Source organism: Molossus molossus, unplaced genomic scaffold (assembly GCF_014108415.1).
Source record: "Molossus molossus isolate mMolMol1 unplaced genomic scaffold, mMolMol1.p scaffold_m16_p_5, whole genome shotgun sequence".
NCBI classification, from domain to species: Eukaryota; Metazoa; Chordata; class Mammalia; order Chiroptera; family Molossidae; genus Molossus; species Molossus molossus.
The window spans coordinates 9,058,123-9,073,629 of NW_023425388.1; the positions used below are offsets into that span (position 1 = coordinate 9,058,123).

At 37.8% G+C, this 15,507-nt stretch overlaps 1 protein-coding gene across 5 annotated transcripts in view; it reads left to right on the top strand.

Annotated features, from left to right (window-relative positions):
• Positions 1-15,507, top strand: part of BRWD1 (bromodomain and WD repeat domain containing 1) — a 121,740-nt gene that overhangs the window by 82,940 nt on the left and 23,293 nt on the right. For 4 of the 5 annotated variants that reach the window (XM_036242789.1, XM_036242785.1, XM_036242786.1 and 1 more), the window contains 3 exons: positions 416-562; positions 1,339-1,491; positions 11,510-11,676. In XM_036242789.1, coding sequence (XP_036098682.1) covers positions 416-562; positions 1,339-1,491; positions 11,510-11,676 — 467 coding nt within the window. Of the gene's footprint in view, positions 1-415; positions 563-1,338; positions 1,492-11,509; positions 11,677-13,140; positions 13,337-15,507 lie in introns of those variants that run through there. The other variant, XM_036242788.1, reaches the window with a different exon arrangement.

Here is a 15,507-nt window from a genome sequence, read left to right on the forward strand (position 1 = left end):
CTCTCTCTTGTAGGGACCCTTGTGATTACAATGGGGCACAGCCAGATAAATAATCCAGGACAGTCTCCCCATCTCAAGATCAAACCTTCAGTCACAGCTACAGATTCCCTTTTACCTTGTGAAGTGACATAGTCACAGGGTCTTGGGATCAGGATGTAGAGATCTTTGAGTCATTGTTCTGCCTACCCCATCATCCAATGTGACATTTCAGATTCTGCAAAAACATTTTCTAAACATGGGAAATAAGTGCTGGAATGAATAATGTTTCTAGAGTAACACATTTCTAGATGTGACATTATTGAATTTTTTCAGAAAAGTGAAGTTTTCCCCCAAGTAGATAGAAAATCAAATATGACATTATAGTGTCAATTTTCCAACACTGAAAATACTTTTAATATTGTGAATATATTTTTAGGTCTATGATTGGAAAAAAAGGAGCAGCAAAGCAACCAGCTCTGTTGAAAGCAACTGGAAGAAACAGTGTAAGGAACTAGTGAACTTAATTTTTCAATGTGAAGATTCTGAACCATTTAGACAACCTGTTGATTTGGTTGAATATCCAGTAAGTTGCCATTGTTTGAATGTTTGGGGCTTTACTTATTTTGTGTAGAGGAGATCGGGTAGAGGTATTTAAGTTAAACTTTTAAAGAGTAAGACATCTAGCTTCATGTTACCTTTTTTCTCTTACTGCTAAGTCAGTTCCATAATAATAGGAGAATTCTACATGGTATCTATTATCTAAGTAGATCCAGCTCCAGGAAAACTATAAATTGGATAAACAGTGTCTGTCTTCACTCCAGTAATAGGGGGATGGAAAATGACCTTTAAAAAAAAAGTCAGATAATAAAGTACTAAGTTATTGTAGAAAGCTTGGAAATTACAGATGATGTAAACAAGGAAATAAAAACCAGTCCATGTCTGGCTCTCCCTCTCGGGAGCATGCCCTATGCCTTTCCGGTCCCCCTTTCTTCCCCCAGAAGGTGTGCTGCCTTTGCCTGTCCCTCTCCTAAGCTCCAAGGGCCCCTCTTTTGCCTCTGTAACTTGTTTCATGAGCCTAAGCAGCCCAACTGGCTCACTTCTGCTATCTTTATAACTTTCTCTTATAATTTGAAAAAACAAAACAAAAAATCAGTCTATGTCCTGCTACCAAGTATAACATTTTGGTTATTTCTTACCTTGTCTTTATGTCCAGGTCTTTTTAAAAAAATTATTAATAATTCTTAAGTGCCTTCTAATTTTTTCTCCTCTATAATTTTGAATATTTTAGCAATCTGATGCACTTATGTTTCTAAAAGCAGCAATGAAATCTTTGAACTAATTATTGTTTTTAAAACCTAGGATTACCGAGATATTATAGATACTCCAATGGATTTTGGAACAGTAAGGGAAACTTTAGAAGCGGAAAATTATGACAGCCCTTTGGAATTTTGCAAAGACATCCGGTTGATATTTAGCAATGCAAAGGCATATACACCAAACAAAAGATCAAAGGTAATTTAAACAGTGGTTTATAAGAAGAAAAGAGCATGATCTGTATAGATGATAATTTTCTGCTGGCTGGTAGAGGTTGAAACATTAGACAACTGAGTAGAGCAGACTACTATTGAGAATAGAGCTTCTGCCACTGAATAGCTGTTACTGCTACCTCACCACAGCTAATGCTTATCTTTCCTAAAGTTTTATAAACGGTGAAGATTGGTGGCCCAGTGAAAAATAAACAAATTTAAATCTGATATGTAGAATGAGAAAAATCGATTTTCATACATATGGAAATCTTGAAAAGTGGGTTGAAAACTTACTGATAGAGCTGGAAGAATATTATAAGTAAGAAAGGGAAAATCTGAAGGTGGGAGAGGAACTACTGATGTAAACTAATATTTTGGATCCAAAGAAGAAGCACTTGAGCTTTCTGATTATTTAAGATTATAAGTATGATTTACATTCCTAAATCTTGTTTAAAAAAGTTATGGGTTTGATAACTTTTCAAAACTTGTTGAAGCCTAACAGCTATATAAAAGAGCCACATATACTGTCAGGGAATTTTCACAAACAACATGAACCTGTGTGGCCAAGTAGCAATAATTTGAGCAGATTTTAAGGTAAAGCACTTGCTTGATATTACAGCACTTTCTCTGTCTATCATCAGTGACTCTCACTGCTGATTAATCATTTTGCCTTAATTTCACTTTCTCCTCATTACTTATTATCAAATTCCTTCCTACATTATTCTTGTCTCAATATGAGAACTCTTTCATTGCATTCAATATCCAAATTGCTTATTGGATCAGTTTAACATTCAAGTCTAAAATTTTTCAAGCTTGTGTTATTATTAATACTCATTGTTTGTGAGGCTTTTTTTTTTTTTTTTTTTAAGAAAATAAATTTCATTCGTGGACCCCCCTTAAAAAATTTTTTTTTCTTTTTTGATTTTAGAGAGAAAAGAAGGGCAAGAGGGAGAGAGAGAACATTGATTGGCCACCTCCCACATGCCCCCCACCCCCACCCCCCGGGTATCTGGCCCACAAACTGGACATGTGCCCCGACCAGGAATCGAACCAGTGACATCTTGGTGCATGGGTTGATGCTCAACCACTGAGCCACATTGGCCGGGCTCCACTTTTTGTTTTAAATACATGTTTGAGGATTTATACCATACAACTCACCATTTAAAGTGTATAATTTAATGGTTTTTGTATATTACATTTTCAAAATTATGGCTAAATCTATATAACATAAAATGTATAATTTTAAATGTGCAAGTCATTGGCATTAATTACATTCACAATATTATATTGTTTAACTATTAACTGCTATCTATTTCCAAAACTCTTTCATCACCCCAAACAGAAACTTTATAACCATTAAGCATTTGTCTTTTTGTGTCTACCTAATTTCACTTCTTCTTAATGTCTTATAGATTCATTCATGTTGTATCAGAACTTTCTTCTTCTTCTTTTTTTTTTTTTTTTTAATCCTCACTCGAGGACATTTTTTTCCCATTTTTTGCACAGATAGAGTGGGAGGGAGAGAGAGGAAGAGAGAGAGAGAGAGAAACATCGACGTGAAAGGGACACATCGAGTGGCTGCCACCCGCATGACCAACCAGGGCCGGGGACAAACTGCAACCGAGGTACGTGCCCTTAGCGGGAACCGAACCCAGGTCTCTCTGGACCGCAGGCCGATGCTCTAACTGCTGAGCCAAACCGGCCAGGGCAGCACTTTCTTCTTATGGCTGAATAATAGTCCATTTTATGGATTGGGTATATGATATTTTGTGTATTCACTTATCTTGCTGGGCACTTGAGCTATTTCTACTTTTTTGCTATTGTAATTAATGCTGCGGTGAATATGGTAGTACAAGTATCTGTCAGAGTTCTTGCCCTCAGTTTCCTGGGGTATACACCTACTAGTGGAATCACTGATTCATAGGGTAATTACATGTCTAGGGTTTTCAGGAACCACCAAACTATTCCATGATGGCTGCATCATTTTACATTCTCCCTAGCAGTGTGTGAGGATTCTAATTTCTCCACATCGTCACCAATGTTTTGTTATTTTCCTTTCCTTTTTGTTAATCCTCACCCGAGGATATTTTTCATTGATTTTTTTTTTTTTTTAGATAGAGTGAGGGGGGGCGGGGGAGACAGACAGAGACAGAGACATTGATTGGTTGCCTCCCAAATGACCCCAATGGGGCCTCACATGAAACCTGCAACCCAGGCCCTGGCTGGTTTGGCTCAGCAGTTAGAGCATCAGCCTGTGGTCCAGAGAGACCCGGGTTCGGTTCCTACAAAGGGCATGTACCTCGGTTGCAGTTTGTCCCCAGCCCTGGTTGGGTCGTGCGGGTGGCAGCCACTCGATGTGTCCCTTTCACGTCGATGTTTCTCTCCCTCCCTCCCTCCCTCCCTCCCTCCCTCCCTCCCGCTCTATCTGAACAAAAAATGGAAAAATGTCCTCAGGTGAGGATTAAAAAAAAAAAAAGCTGCAACCCAGGTACATGCCCTTGACTGGAATCGAACCTGAAACCCTTTGGTCCGAGGGCCAACACTCTTAACTACTGTGCCAAACTGGCCAGGGCTATTTTCTTTTTTTCTTTTTTTTTATTCTTTATTTTTTTTTTAATCCTCACTGGAGGACATTTTTCCATTGTTTGTTCAGGTAGAGTGGGAGGGAGAGAGGAACAGAGAGAGAGAGAGAGAAACATCGATGCGAAAGGAACACATCGAGTGGCTGCTACCCGCACAACCCACCAGGGCTGGGGACAAACTGCAACCGAGGTACGCGCCCTTAGCGGGAACCGAACCCGGGTCTCTCAGGACTGCAGGCCGACGCTCTAACCGCTGAGCCAAACCGGCCAGGGCGCTATTTTCTTTTTTTAAATTGTAGCCATCCCACTGAGTGTGAAGTATTATCTCATTGTGGTTTTGATTTGCATTTCTCTTTTAGCTTATTAGAAATCATACCTGGTATTTATTTTAATTAGGTATAGGAGGACGTGCAGGTATAGAAATGATTGCCATGAAGGAAAACTTTTATACTAACAGATTCCTAGAAACAAGGAGGCATGACTCACCATGTAGGGCCACATGGGAATGAACCAGCGTTGGTCAGTAGGCTGAGGGCAGGAAGGGAAGATTATAGCACAGAGCCTATAGTATTGAGAATTTTGCAGATAGGCAAGGCAAAGTAAACAGTTTGGGATTTGGTTATCTTGAGCTTTGGCCTACTGGGATGGTCTCCAGGTGTTTGTCCCTGGGGTGATTTAGGGTGAGGGGAATGGAATATTGGCTTGGCATGTGAGTTTGATAAGGAAGATAGTTAGGGATATGAACTCAGGATTGATTGTTTTGTATGTCAGAGGCATACTCATAGGAGAGTCCTTTGCTATCTCTAAGAATTAGGTAGCCGTGGGAGGGGCTGACTCTCCAGGGCCAGGTTTTCAGATGCCAGAGCATCAAGAATACATAGAATAAGAAAATATGGTTAACACCTTAAAGTTCAGCATCTCTTCATGTGCTTATTGAGCATTGTTTATCTTTGGAGAAGTATCTATTCTAGAGCTTTGCCCATTTTCTAATTGGGTTTTTTGTCTTTTTGTTGAGTTGTAGGAATTTGTTAGTATATTCTGGATTTTAAATCCTGTCAAATAAATGTTTTCAGATATTTCCTTCCATTTTTTTTTTTTTTAATCCTCATCTGAGGATATTTTTCTATTTATCTTCAGATACAGTGGGAGGGAGGGAGAGAAAGAGAAAGAGAGAAACATCAATGTGAAAGAGACACATGGATTGATTGCCTCCCACACGACCCCAACCAGGGCCTGGAACGAACTGTAACTGAGGTGTGTGCCCTTGACCGGAATCGAACCCAAGACTCTTTGGTCCATGGGCTGACACTCTAACTGCTGAGCCAAACTGGACGGGGCTCTCCCATTCTTTAGTTTGTCTTTTCACTTGTTCATAATGTCCTTTTATGTATAAAAGGTTTTTATTTTGATGAGGTCCAATATATTCTTTGTATGTGTGTGTATTTTGTGCTTTTCATTTCATGTCTAAGAATCCATTGCCAAATCCAGTGTCATAAAGATTCAACCCATGTGTTCTTTTAAGAGTTTTGTGGTGTAACTCTCTTATATTTAAGTTGTTGATCTATATCGAGGTAATATTTGTATATGATGTAAGGTGGAAATACATTTGTCCCAGCACCATCTATTGAAGAGACTGGTCTCTTCCCTTTGAATGAACTTTTTGAAAATCAGTTGGCTATAGATATATGGGTTTATTTTTTCACTTGATTCTATTCCATTGGTCTGTATCTATGTGTTTGTCTCTCTGTCCATCTGTCAGTACCACAGCATTTTATGTACTGTAGCTTTGTAGTTAAGTTTTGAAGTCAGGAGGTGTGAGTCCTCCCACTTTATTCCTTTTTCAAGATTCAGCTACTCAGAGTCCCTTGCAATTCACTGATTTTGAGAATGGCTTTTGCCATTTCAAATTCAGTTTTTAGTGCTAATGACTTTTTTTGTGGACTCTTTGAGTGTTACTGCAAATAGAATGTCATCTGTGAATAGAGATAGTTTTATTTCTACCATTCCAATTTCAAAGATGTTTTTCCTTTTTTTCCCCTCACCCGAGGACATTTTTCCATTTTTTGTTCAGAGAGAGTGGGAAGGAGAGAAAGACAGAGAGAGAGAGAGAAACATAAACGTGAAAGGGACACATCGAGTGGCTGCCACCCGCACGACCGACCAGGGCAGGGGACAAATTGCAACTGAGGTAGGTGCCCTTAGCGGGAACTGAACCCAAGTCTCTCTGGACTGCAGACCGACGCTCTAACTGCCGAGCCAAACCCGCCAGGGCTTTTTTTTTTTTTTTTAAATTCTCACCCTAGGACATTTTTGCACTTATCTTTAGATAGAGCACAGGGGAGAAAGGAAAGAAGAGAGAGAGACCTCAAACGGGACTGGGGACAAACAGGTACGTGCCCTTAGCGGAAACCGAACCCAGCACTCTCTAACCGCTGAGCCAAACAAGCCAGGGCGATTTTTTAATTTATTTTTATTTTTTATTCTATTTTTATTATTTTTAAACTTAATTAATTATTTATTTTTGTTACAGATGTTTCTCCTTTTACCCCATTGACACCCTCCTCCTTCTCCCTCCCCAGCCTGTCCCCCACTTTGTTGTCTATGTCCATTGGTTATGCATACATGCATATAAGTTCTGTGGTTTATCTCTCCTCATCCCACCCCCTCTTCTGGGGATTGTCAGTCTGTACCCTACTTCCATGTCTCTGGGACTATCCTGTTCTTCACTGTTATGTTCATTATATTCCACAAATAAGTGAGATCATATGATACTTGTCTTTCTCTGCGTGGCTTGTTTCACTTAGGATAATACTCTCCAGGTCCCTCCATGTCGTCTTAAAGGATAAGAGATCTTACTTTCTTACAGCTGCACAGTACTCCATTGTGTATATGTACCATAACTTTTTTATCCATTCGTCTACTGATGGACATTTGGGCTGTTTCCAGACCTTAGCTATTGTAAATAGTGCTGCTATGAACATGGGGGTGCATATATTCTTTCTGATGGGTGTTTCAGGCTTCTTAGGGTATATTCCTAGAAGTGGGATCACTAGGTCAAATGGCAATTCAATTTTTAATTTTTTGAGGTAACACCATAGTTTTCCATAGTGGCTGCACCAGTCTGCATTCCTACCAGCAGTGCACTAGAGTCCCCTTTTCTCCACACCCTCGCCAGCACTTGTCTGATGATTTGTTGATGGCAGCCATTCTGACACGTGTTAGGTGATACCTCATTGTTGTTTTAATTTGCATCTCTCTGATGATTAGTGATGTTGAGCATTTCTTCATACGTCTCTTAGCCATTTGTATATCCTGTTTGGAGAGGTGTCTATTTAGTTCTTCTGCCAATTTTTTTTTATTGGGTTCTTTGTCTTCCTTTTGTTGAGTTGTATGAGCACTCTATATATTTTGGAAATTAACCTGTTGTCTGGTGTATCATTGGCAGTGATGCTCTCCCATACAGTGGGTGGCCTTTCCATTTTGGTGTTTTTTTTCTTTTGCTGTGCAGAAGCTTTTGAGTTTAATGTAATCCCATGTGTTCATTTTCTCCTTTGTTTCTGTTGCCTTAGGTGATATATCAGTGAAAATTCTGCTGCGTGTGATGTCTGAAATTTTGTTGCCTACATTTTTTTCTAGAATTTTTATGGATACACGAGTCACATTTAAGTCTTTTATCTATTTTGAGTTTATTCTTGTGTATGGGATAAGTTGATGGTCTAGTTTCATTTTTTTGCATGCAGCTGTCCAGTTTTCCCAACACCACTTATTAAAGAGGCTGTCTTTACTCCATTGTATGCTCTTGCCTCCTTTGTCAAATATTAATTGAGCATAATGTTTTGGGTCCATTTCTGGGTTCTCTGTTCTATTATCTATCTGCCTGTTCTTGTGACAGTACCAGGCTGTTTTGATTACAGTCATTTTGTAGTATAACCTGATATCCGGTATTGTGATCCCGCCTAATTTGTCTTTTTTTTTTTTTTTAAGATTGCTGTGGCTATTTGGGGTCTTTTTTGGTTCCATATGAACTTTTGAAGTATTTGTTCTAGTTCTTTGAAGTATGTCATTGGTATTTTGATGGGGATTGCATTGAATCTATAGACTGCTTTGGGTAGTATGGACAGTTTAATGATGTTAATTCTTCCAATCCATGAACAGGGTATGTGCTTCCACTTTTTTATATCTTCCTCTATTTCTTTTTTCAATGTCCTGTAGTTTTTTGCAAATAGGTCCTTTACTTTTTTGGTTAAGTTTATTCCTCGGTATCTTAATTTTTTTACTGCGATGGTAAATGCGATTTTTTTTTTAGTTTTTCTTTCTCTGAATTCATCATTGGTGTATAAGAATGCTATCGAGTTCTTGACGTTAATTTTGTATTCTGCTACTTTGCCAAATTCGTTTATTAAGTCTAGTAGATTTTTGATGGAGTCTTTAGGGTTTTCTATGTATAATATGTCATCTGCGAATAATGACAACTTCACTTCCTCTTTTCCAATTTGGGTCCCTTTTATTTTTTCTTCCCGTCTGATTGCTGTGGCTAAGACTTCCAGTACTATGTTAAATAAGAGTGGCAAAAGTGGGCATCCTTGTCTTGTTCCTGTTCTTAAGGGAAATGCTTTTAGTTTTTGTCCATTGAGTGTGATATTGGCTATAGGTCTTTCATATATGGCCTTTATTATATCGAGATATGATCCCTCTATTTCCAAATTGCTGAGCGTTTTTATCAGAAATGGATGCTGGATTTTGTTTAATGCTTTTTCAGCATCTATTGATATGATCATATGGTTTTTATCTTTCTTTTTGTTTATGTGGTGTATCACATTTATTGATTTGCGAATATTGTACCCGCCTTGCCATCCCTGGGATGAATCCCACTTGGTTGTGGTGAATAATTTTTTTGATGTATTGCTGGATCCAATTTGCTAGTATTTTGTTCAGGATTTTGGCATCTATGTTCATTAGGGATGAACATAGTTTTCTTTCTTTGTAGTGTCTTTTTCTGGTTTTGGAATTAGAAATATGCTGGCCTCATAAAACGAGTTTGGAAGTCTTCCTTCTTCTTGAATTTTTTGAAATAGTTTGAGGAGAATGGGTGTTAATTCTTCTTTGAATGCTTGGTAAAACTACTCCATGAAGCCGTCTGGGCTGGGGCATTTGTTTGCTGGGAGAGTCTTGATTACATCTTCATTTTCCTTCGTTGTTATCGGTCTGTTCAAGTTTTCTCTCTCTTTCCGGTTCAGTTTTGGAAGACTGTGTGATTCTAGAAATTTGTACATTTCACTTAGATTGTTCAATTTGTTGCTATATAATTGTTAATATTTGTTAACAATCATTTGTATTTCTGTGGTGTCAGTTACTATTTTTCCTGTTTCATTTCTGATTTTGTGTATTTGGGTTCTCTCTCTTTGTTTCTTGGTGAGTCTAGCTAAGGGTCCATCAATCTTATTTATCTTTTCAAAAAACCAGCTCTTTGTTTCACTGATTTTTTGAATTGTTTTTTTGGTCTCCATGTCATTTATTTCTGCTCTGATCTTTACTATTTTCTTCCTTCTACTTGCTCTGGGGTTTTCTTCTTGTTTGCTTTCTAGTTCTTTAAGTTGTGAGGTTAGGTAGTCAATTAGAAATTGAATGATTTAAAAAAATTTTTCTTGTCTGATTGCTCTTGCTAGAATATAAAGTACAGTGTTCAGTAGCTGTGGTGAAAGCTGGTATCTTTGTCTTATTCCTGATCTTGGGGAAAGATTTTCAGTCTTTCACCATTGTGTATGATGCTAACTGTGTGTTTTTTAAAAAATATATATGAACCATTCTTAATTGAGGAGCTGATTACTTTAGCATCTTTTTTGTTAATGTTTATTTTTAATTCATATGTCTTACTGAGTTTACATAAAAGCTAACGAGAAAACATGTATGAAACTAGTAGTAAGATAATCAGGTTACAAACAATATGATTGAAAAAAAGCACTCTTGTTAAAATTGGTGACTTCAGATTTGAATGAAAAGAATAAATTTAATATATGCATAAAATATTGAAAATAATTGTTAGTTACTATATCAGGGATTGTGCAGCAGTTTGTTCATTATATTCCACAAATAAGTGAGATCATGTGATATTTGTCTTTCTCTGCTTGGCTTGTTTTGCTTAGCATAATACTCTCCAGGTCCTTCCATGCCATCTCAAAGGATAAGAGATTTTTCTTTCTTACACTACATAGTATTCCATTATGTACATGTACCACAGCTTTGTAATCCATTCATCTACTGATGGACACTTGGATTGTTTCCAGATCTTAGCTATTGTAAATAGTGCTTCTATGAACACAGGGGTACCTATATTCTTTCTGATTGGTGTTTTCAGGTTTCTTAGGGTATATTCTTAGAAGTGGGATCACTGGGTTAAATGGCAGTTCAATTTTTAACTTTTTAAGGTAGCACCATAGTGTTTTCCACAGTGGCTATACATTCCACAGTCTGCATTCCCACCAGCAGTGTATTAGAGTCCCCTTTTCTCCACACCCTTGCCAACACTTGTTGTTTGATAATAATTAGCTTTTGAACACTAGAGTTTTTTTTTTTTTTTTTTTTTTTTTTTTTTTTTTTTTTATCCTCACCCGAGGATTTTTTCCATTTTTTGTACAGATAGAGTGGGAGGGAGAGAGAGAGAGAAACATCGACATGAAGGGACACATCGAGTGGCTGCCACCCGCACGACCAACCAGGGCCGGGGACAAACTGCAACCGAAGTACGTGCCCTTAGCGGGAACCGAACCCGGGTCTCTCCGGACCGCAGGCCGACGCTCTAACCGCTGAGCCAAACTGGCCAGGGCTGAACACTAGAGTTTTGCCTTTATTTTCAGGAATGATTGCAGAGGAGTAAAGACTACTTCCTGTAAATCCACAGTTGTACCAAATGTTACCTATAGTAGCACTTATTAACATCACATTGCTGTTCTTTTAGAGATTTGATGTTATTTAATTATAAAAATTGTTAAAACACAATCTTTCATATATATTAAAATTTTAGGGCTTATTTTTCTCTTTATACTGGATATAAGGTATTCTTTTGTCTGCAATTCATATTTAGATCTAAGTGGTATCAAAGGCAGTCAAATGTCAAGTAGAGACTGGTGAAAAGTTCCCTTGCCTTAAGGAGACAGTGCTTTTTTGCTGCCTAAGTAGCAATCTGAAAATCAACCAACTGCCCATCAACTTTCAGAAAAGGGGATATTTTTTTAGGTTTGTGCATGTAGATATGAAATGGGAAAAACTCTTGCAGACTCTTGAAGATGTCACTGAAAGGAAGGAGTGGGAAATAGATGAAGTCAGTAAGAGCTGTTATCTATAACAGCAATGATTATATTCTTATTTAGAAAAATATTGTAAAAGATACTTTGTGGTTATAGTTTTGCTTTCTTACTCTTTCAGATTTACAGTATGACCTTGAGATTGTCTGCCTTATTTGAAGAAAAAATGAAGAAAATCTCCTCTGATTTTAAAATTGGTCAAAAATTTCATGAAAAACTTCGAAGAAGCCAGAGGTTCAGGAGACAGCAAAATTGTAACCTTGTCAATCAGGCTAACAAAAGTATCAGGTGAATTGGTTATTGCCACCTTTATATGAAATTTTATAAAATTTCAGGTTGTGATGTCTTTGATTTTTATTATGCAAAGAACTCTTAATCATTTCAGAGTGCATTCAGGAAAGAGTAGTCCTTTTTTGTCTTGAAAATGTTCTGTGTGTATAGAACTGGTGCATTGATTTGCAATTATGTAAATTTATAAAGTATTTAATGAAAATCATCAATTATAAAAATATTATAAAGGATTATTTATTTAATATTGCCAAGAGAGAGACAGACAACAATCTCGATGTAAGAGAGAACCGTCAATGGGTTGCCTCCCATACGTGCCTCCAACCCAGGATGGAACCCACAATCTAGGTATGTGCCCTGACCAGGAATTGAACCTGCTACCTTTTGGTGTATGGGATGAGGCTGCAACCAACTAAGCCACACTAGTCAGGTCATAAAGAATTAAAGTGTCATTTACTTTTACATAAGAAACCTTATGTTTTTAATAGAGTTAAATGATTATTATATATGGCCTTTGAGTATTTGATTGTGTGTGGGAAAATGTCTGTTAGGTATAATATACCCAATTTTTTTTTACTGAGAATTAGTTATAAAGAAGAAATATAAAATACAGGGTTTAGTCTCTTTGTAATTTAATATTAATTTCAATTCTGTCTTGACTCTATAGCTTTTATTAACACCAAATTTACATGTATTTTAAAATATTGGAATGTGCAAATTGAGTTAGTTAATGTTTAGTTTGTTTTCATGTATAGTTTGAATGTGCACCATACCCTTGATGGGTTTCTTCCTGGTTGTCCTGGGGTTTACACCATGCATTTCTTTTTTTAAAAATATTTTTTCTTTACTGATTTTTAGAGAGGAAAGGAGAGACAGAGATAGAAACATTGATGAGAGAGAATGTTGATTGGCTGTCTCCTGCATGCCTCCCACTGGGGATTGGGCCCACAACCTGGGCATGTGCCCTGACCTGGAATCGAACCAGTTACCTCTTGGTGCATGGGTCGATGCTCAACCACTGAGCCACATCGGCCGGGCTACACTATGCATTTCAATTCAAAGCAATCTACTCAGTTTAATACTATTCTTACAGATAAAAGAATTTTGTTGTAGTTTATTTCCCTTACCCCAGTTATTTGTGCTATTATTGTCATATAGATTACATCTTTTTGTTGTTATATGCAGTTGTCTATTAAATCAGTTAAGAAATCAAATATTTATATTATTTATATTTAGCTACGTAATTATCTTTTCTAGTGGTCTTTATTTCTCTATGAGGATTTGAGTTATCCTCTACTGTCAATTCTTTTCAGCCTGAAGTACTTCAGTATATCTTGTAAGGGAGATGTGGTAGCAGTTAATTCTGGTAGTTTTTGTTTATTTGGGAATGTCTTAATTTCACATTAATTATTTAAGACTAGTTTTGCTGGATATAGAATTCTTAGCACAGTGTTTTTCTTTCAGCGTTTTGAATATTTCATCCCACTGCTTGCTGATCTCCATTGTTTCTGATGAGAAGTCAGCTGTTAATCTTACTGAGGCATCCCTCCCTTGTATATGTGGAGTTGTTTTTCTTTCACTGCTTTCAGGATTTTCTCTCTACCTGGCAACTAAATATGATGCATGTAGGTGTGGATTTCCTTGAGTTTATCCTTGGAATTTGTCCAGCTTTGTGGATGTGTAATATTTTTCATCAAATTTGGGTGGTTTTGGGCCATTATTTGCCTTTTCCCTCTCCTTCTATGGTACTCTTTATACATATGTTGGTGTGATTAATGGTCTCCCACAGGTTTCGCATGCTTTCTTCGTTTTTTCCCCTCAATGTTCTTCAGACTGGATAATCTTTGTTGACTGACCTATCTTCACATTCACTGATTCTTGTACCAGCTCAAATCTGCCATTGGGCCCATGTCGACAATATTTATTTCAGTTGTACTTTTGAACTCCAGGATTTCTATTTGGTTTGTTTTCTATAATTTCTGTCCTTTTATTGATATTCTCTGTCATCATATTTTCCTTTAATTCTGTAAATATTTTATTTAGTTCTTCAAACATTTATAATTTCTAATTTAAGTATCTTGTCAAAAAGTTCAGAAATAGCTGAAGTAAACCAATGAATTAATGAAGTAAAATTAGTAAGTTTAATATACACGAACTAAAAAGACTGTAAACCAGGAGCACTCACACCCCAACGTGAGATGAGGCTCGGGTGTATGTTGGAAGCACCTCACAGACCAAGAGAGCAGTGCTGTTCATTCTTCGTGGCGACTGGGTATGATATTAGACTTTTCAGTGGTTACCTCATGTTTGTCTTGGGAAATGGTTTAAGTTTAGCTTATGATTTCCAAAGGCATAAGGCAAGAAATGACCTAGGTCAAGTTAGTGTTGCAACATAAGCTAAATTAAGTTTTATTTGTATGACTGAAATGGTTTTGTCTGCTCAGGGAATTTTCAGGTCTTGTCTCTGTTTTTTATTTAACACTCTTTACTACAACATCTGGGTCCTCTCAGAGAGTTTCTAATGATTACATTTTTTTCCTGTATGTGGACAAACTTTCCTGTTTCTTTGTATGTCTTGTGTGTTTTGTAGAAAACTGGGCAACTCTGGAAATCACGTTTCAGGTTTTATTATTGCTGTTTATTGTTAACATCCTGTAGAAACACTGGTTTCTGATCCTCCTCCTTCAGTGATAGAGGTTGCTGCTGGTTTTGTTTAGTGAATTGACTAGAACAAATTCTGGAAAGTCTGTTTTCCCTGCAGTATTTAGTTTCTTTCTGCTCCTTTAAGAAAAAGTAGTTTTTTGAACCTGTTTTTCTTGCTGTCTTTCGTGGCTCAGCATGACTCGGTGGTCAGAGATGTGCTCAGACACTTCAGGTGAGGCTCTCACCCTTCACTGGAAGGGACGTGTGTGAGGTAGGGCAAGCTTCGTTTTTTGCATATATATATTTTTTGTTTGTTTGTTTTTTAAATTTTTTTTTTTCTACAGAGGGAGGAAGGGAGAGAGAGAGAAACGTTAATGTGTGAGAGAGAGATGTTGATCAGCTGCCTCCTGCACACCCCCTACTGGGGATTGATCCCACAACCCAGGCGTGTGCCCTGACCAGGAATCAGACTGGGACCTCTCAGTCCATGGGAAGTCGTTAGATCCACTGATCTGCACCAGCTGGGCCTTTTTTGCTTATATTTTACCAGATATGAGTCTCAAGGTCAGCCCAGTTTAAGCAGTAACTGGATTAGTTTTAGTCTTAAAATATTGTGTGGAATCTTACACATCCCCAGGAAGATGTTTTAAAGACTCCTAAGACTATCTCATTCACTAAATCTCTTCTTTAAATTTCTGGCTGAACTTTCTTGCTCCAGCCATTACACAACCTTAGGCCTTACTGAATTGTCAGCAATACTTTCAGTGCTCTTGGGTCTAAAGCTTCTCTGTGGAGCTCCCATACCAGGTCAGCTCACTCTACCTCAAGACTGTCATATCACAGAATTTGTGTGTGTGTGTGTGTGTGTGTGTGAGAGAGAGAGAGACAGACAGACAGACAGACAGACAGACACTGGGAGCAGATACCACTGTTTTTAGGTAGATTCAGAAGTTCTTTTTTTTTTTTTTTTTTTTATCCTCACTCGAGGACATTTTTTGTTCAGATAGAGTAGGAGGGAGGGAGAGAGAGAGAAACATCGATGTGAAAGGGACACATCGAGTGGCTGCCACCCGCACGACCAACCAGGGCCGGGGACAAACTGCAACCAAGGTGCATGCCCTTAGCGGGAACTGAACCCAGGTCTCTCGGGACCGCAGGCTGATGCTCTAACCGCTGAGCAAAACCGGC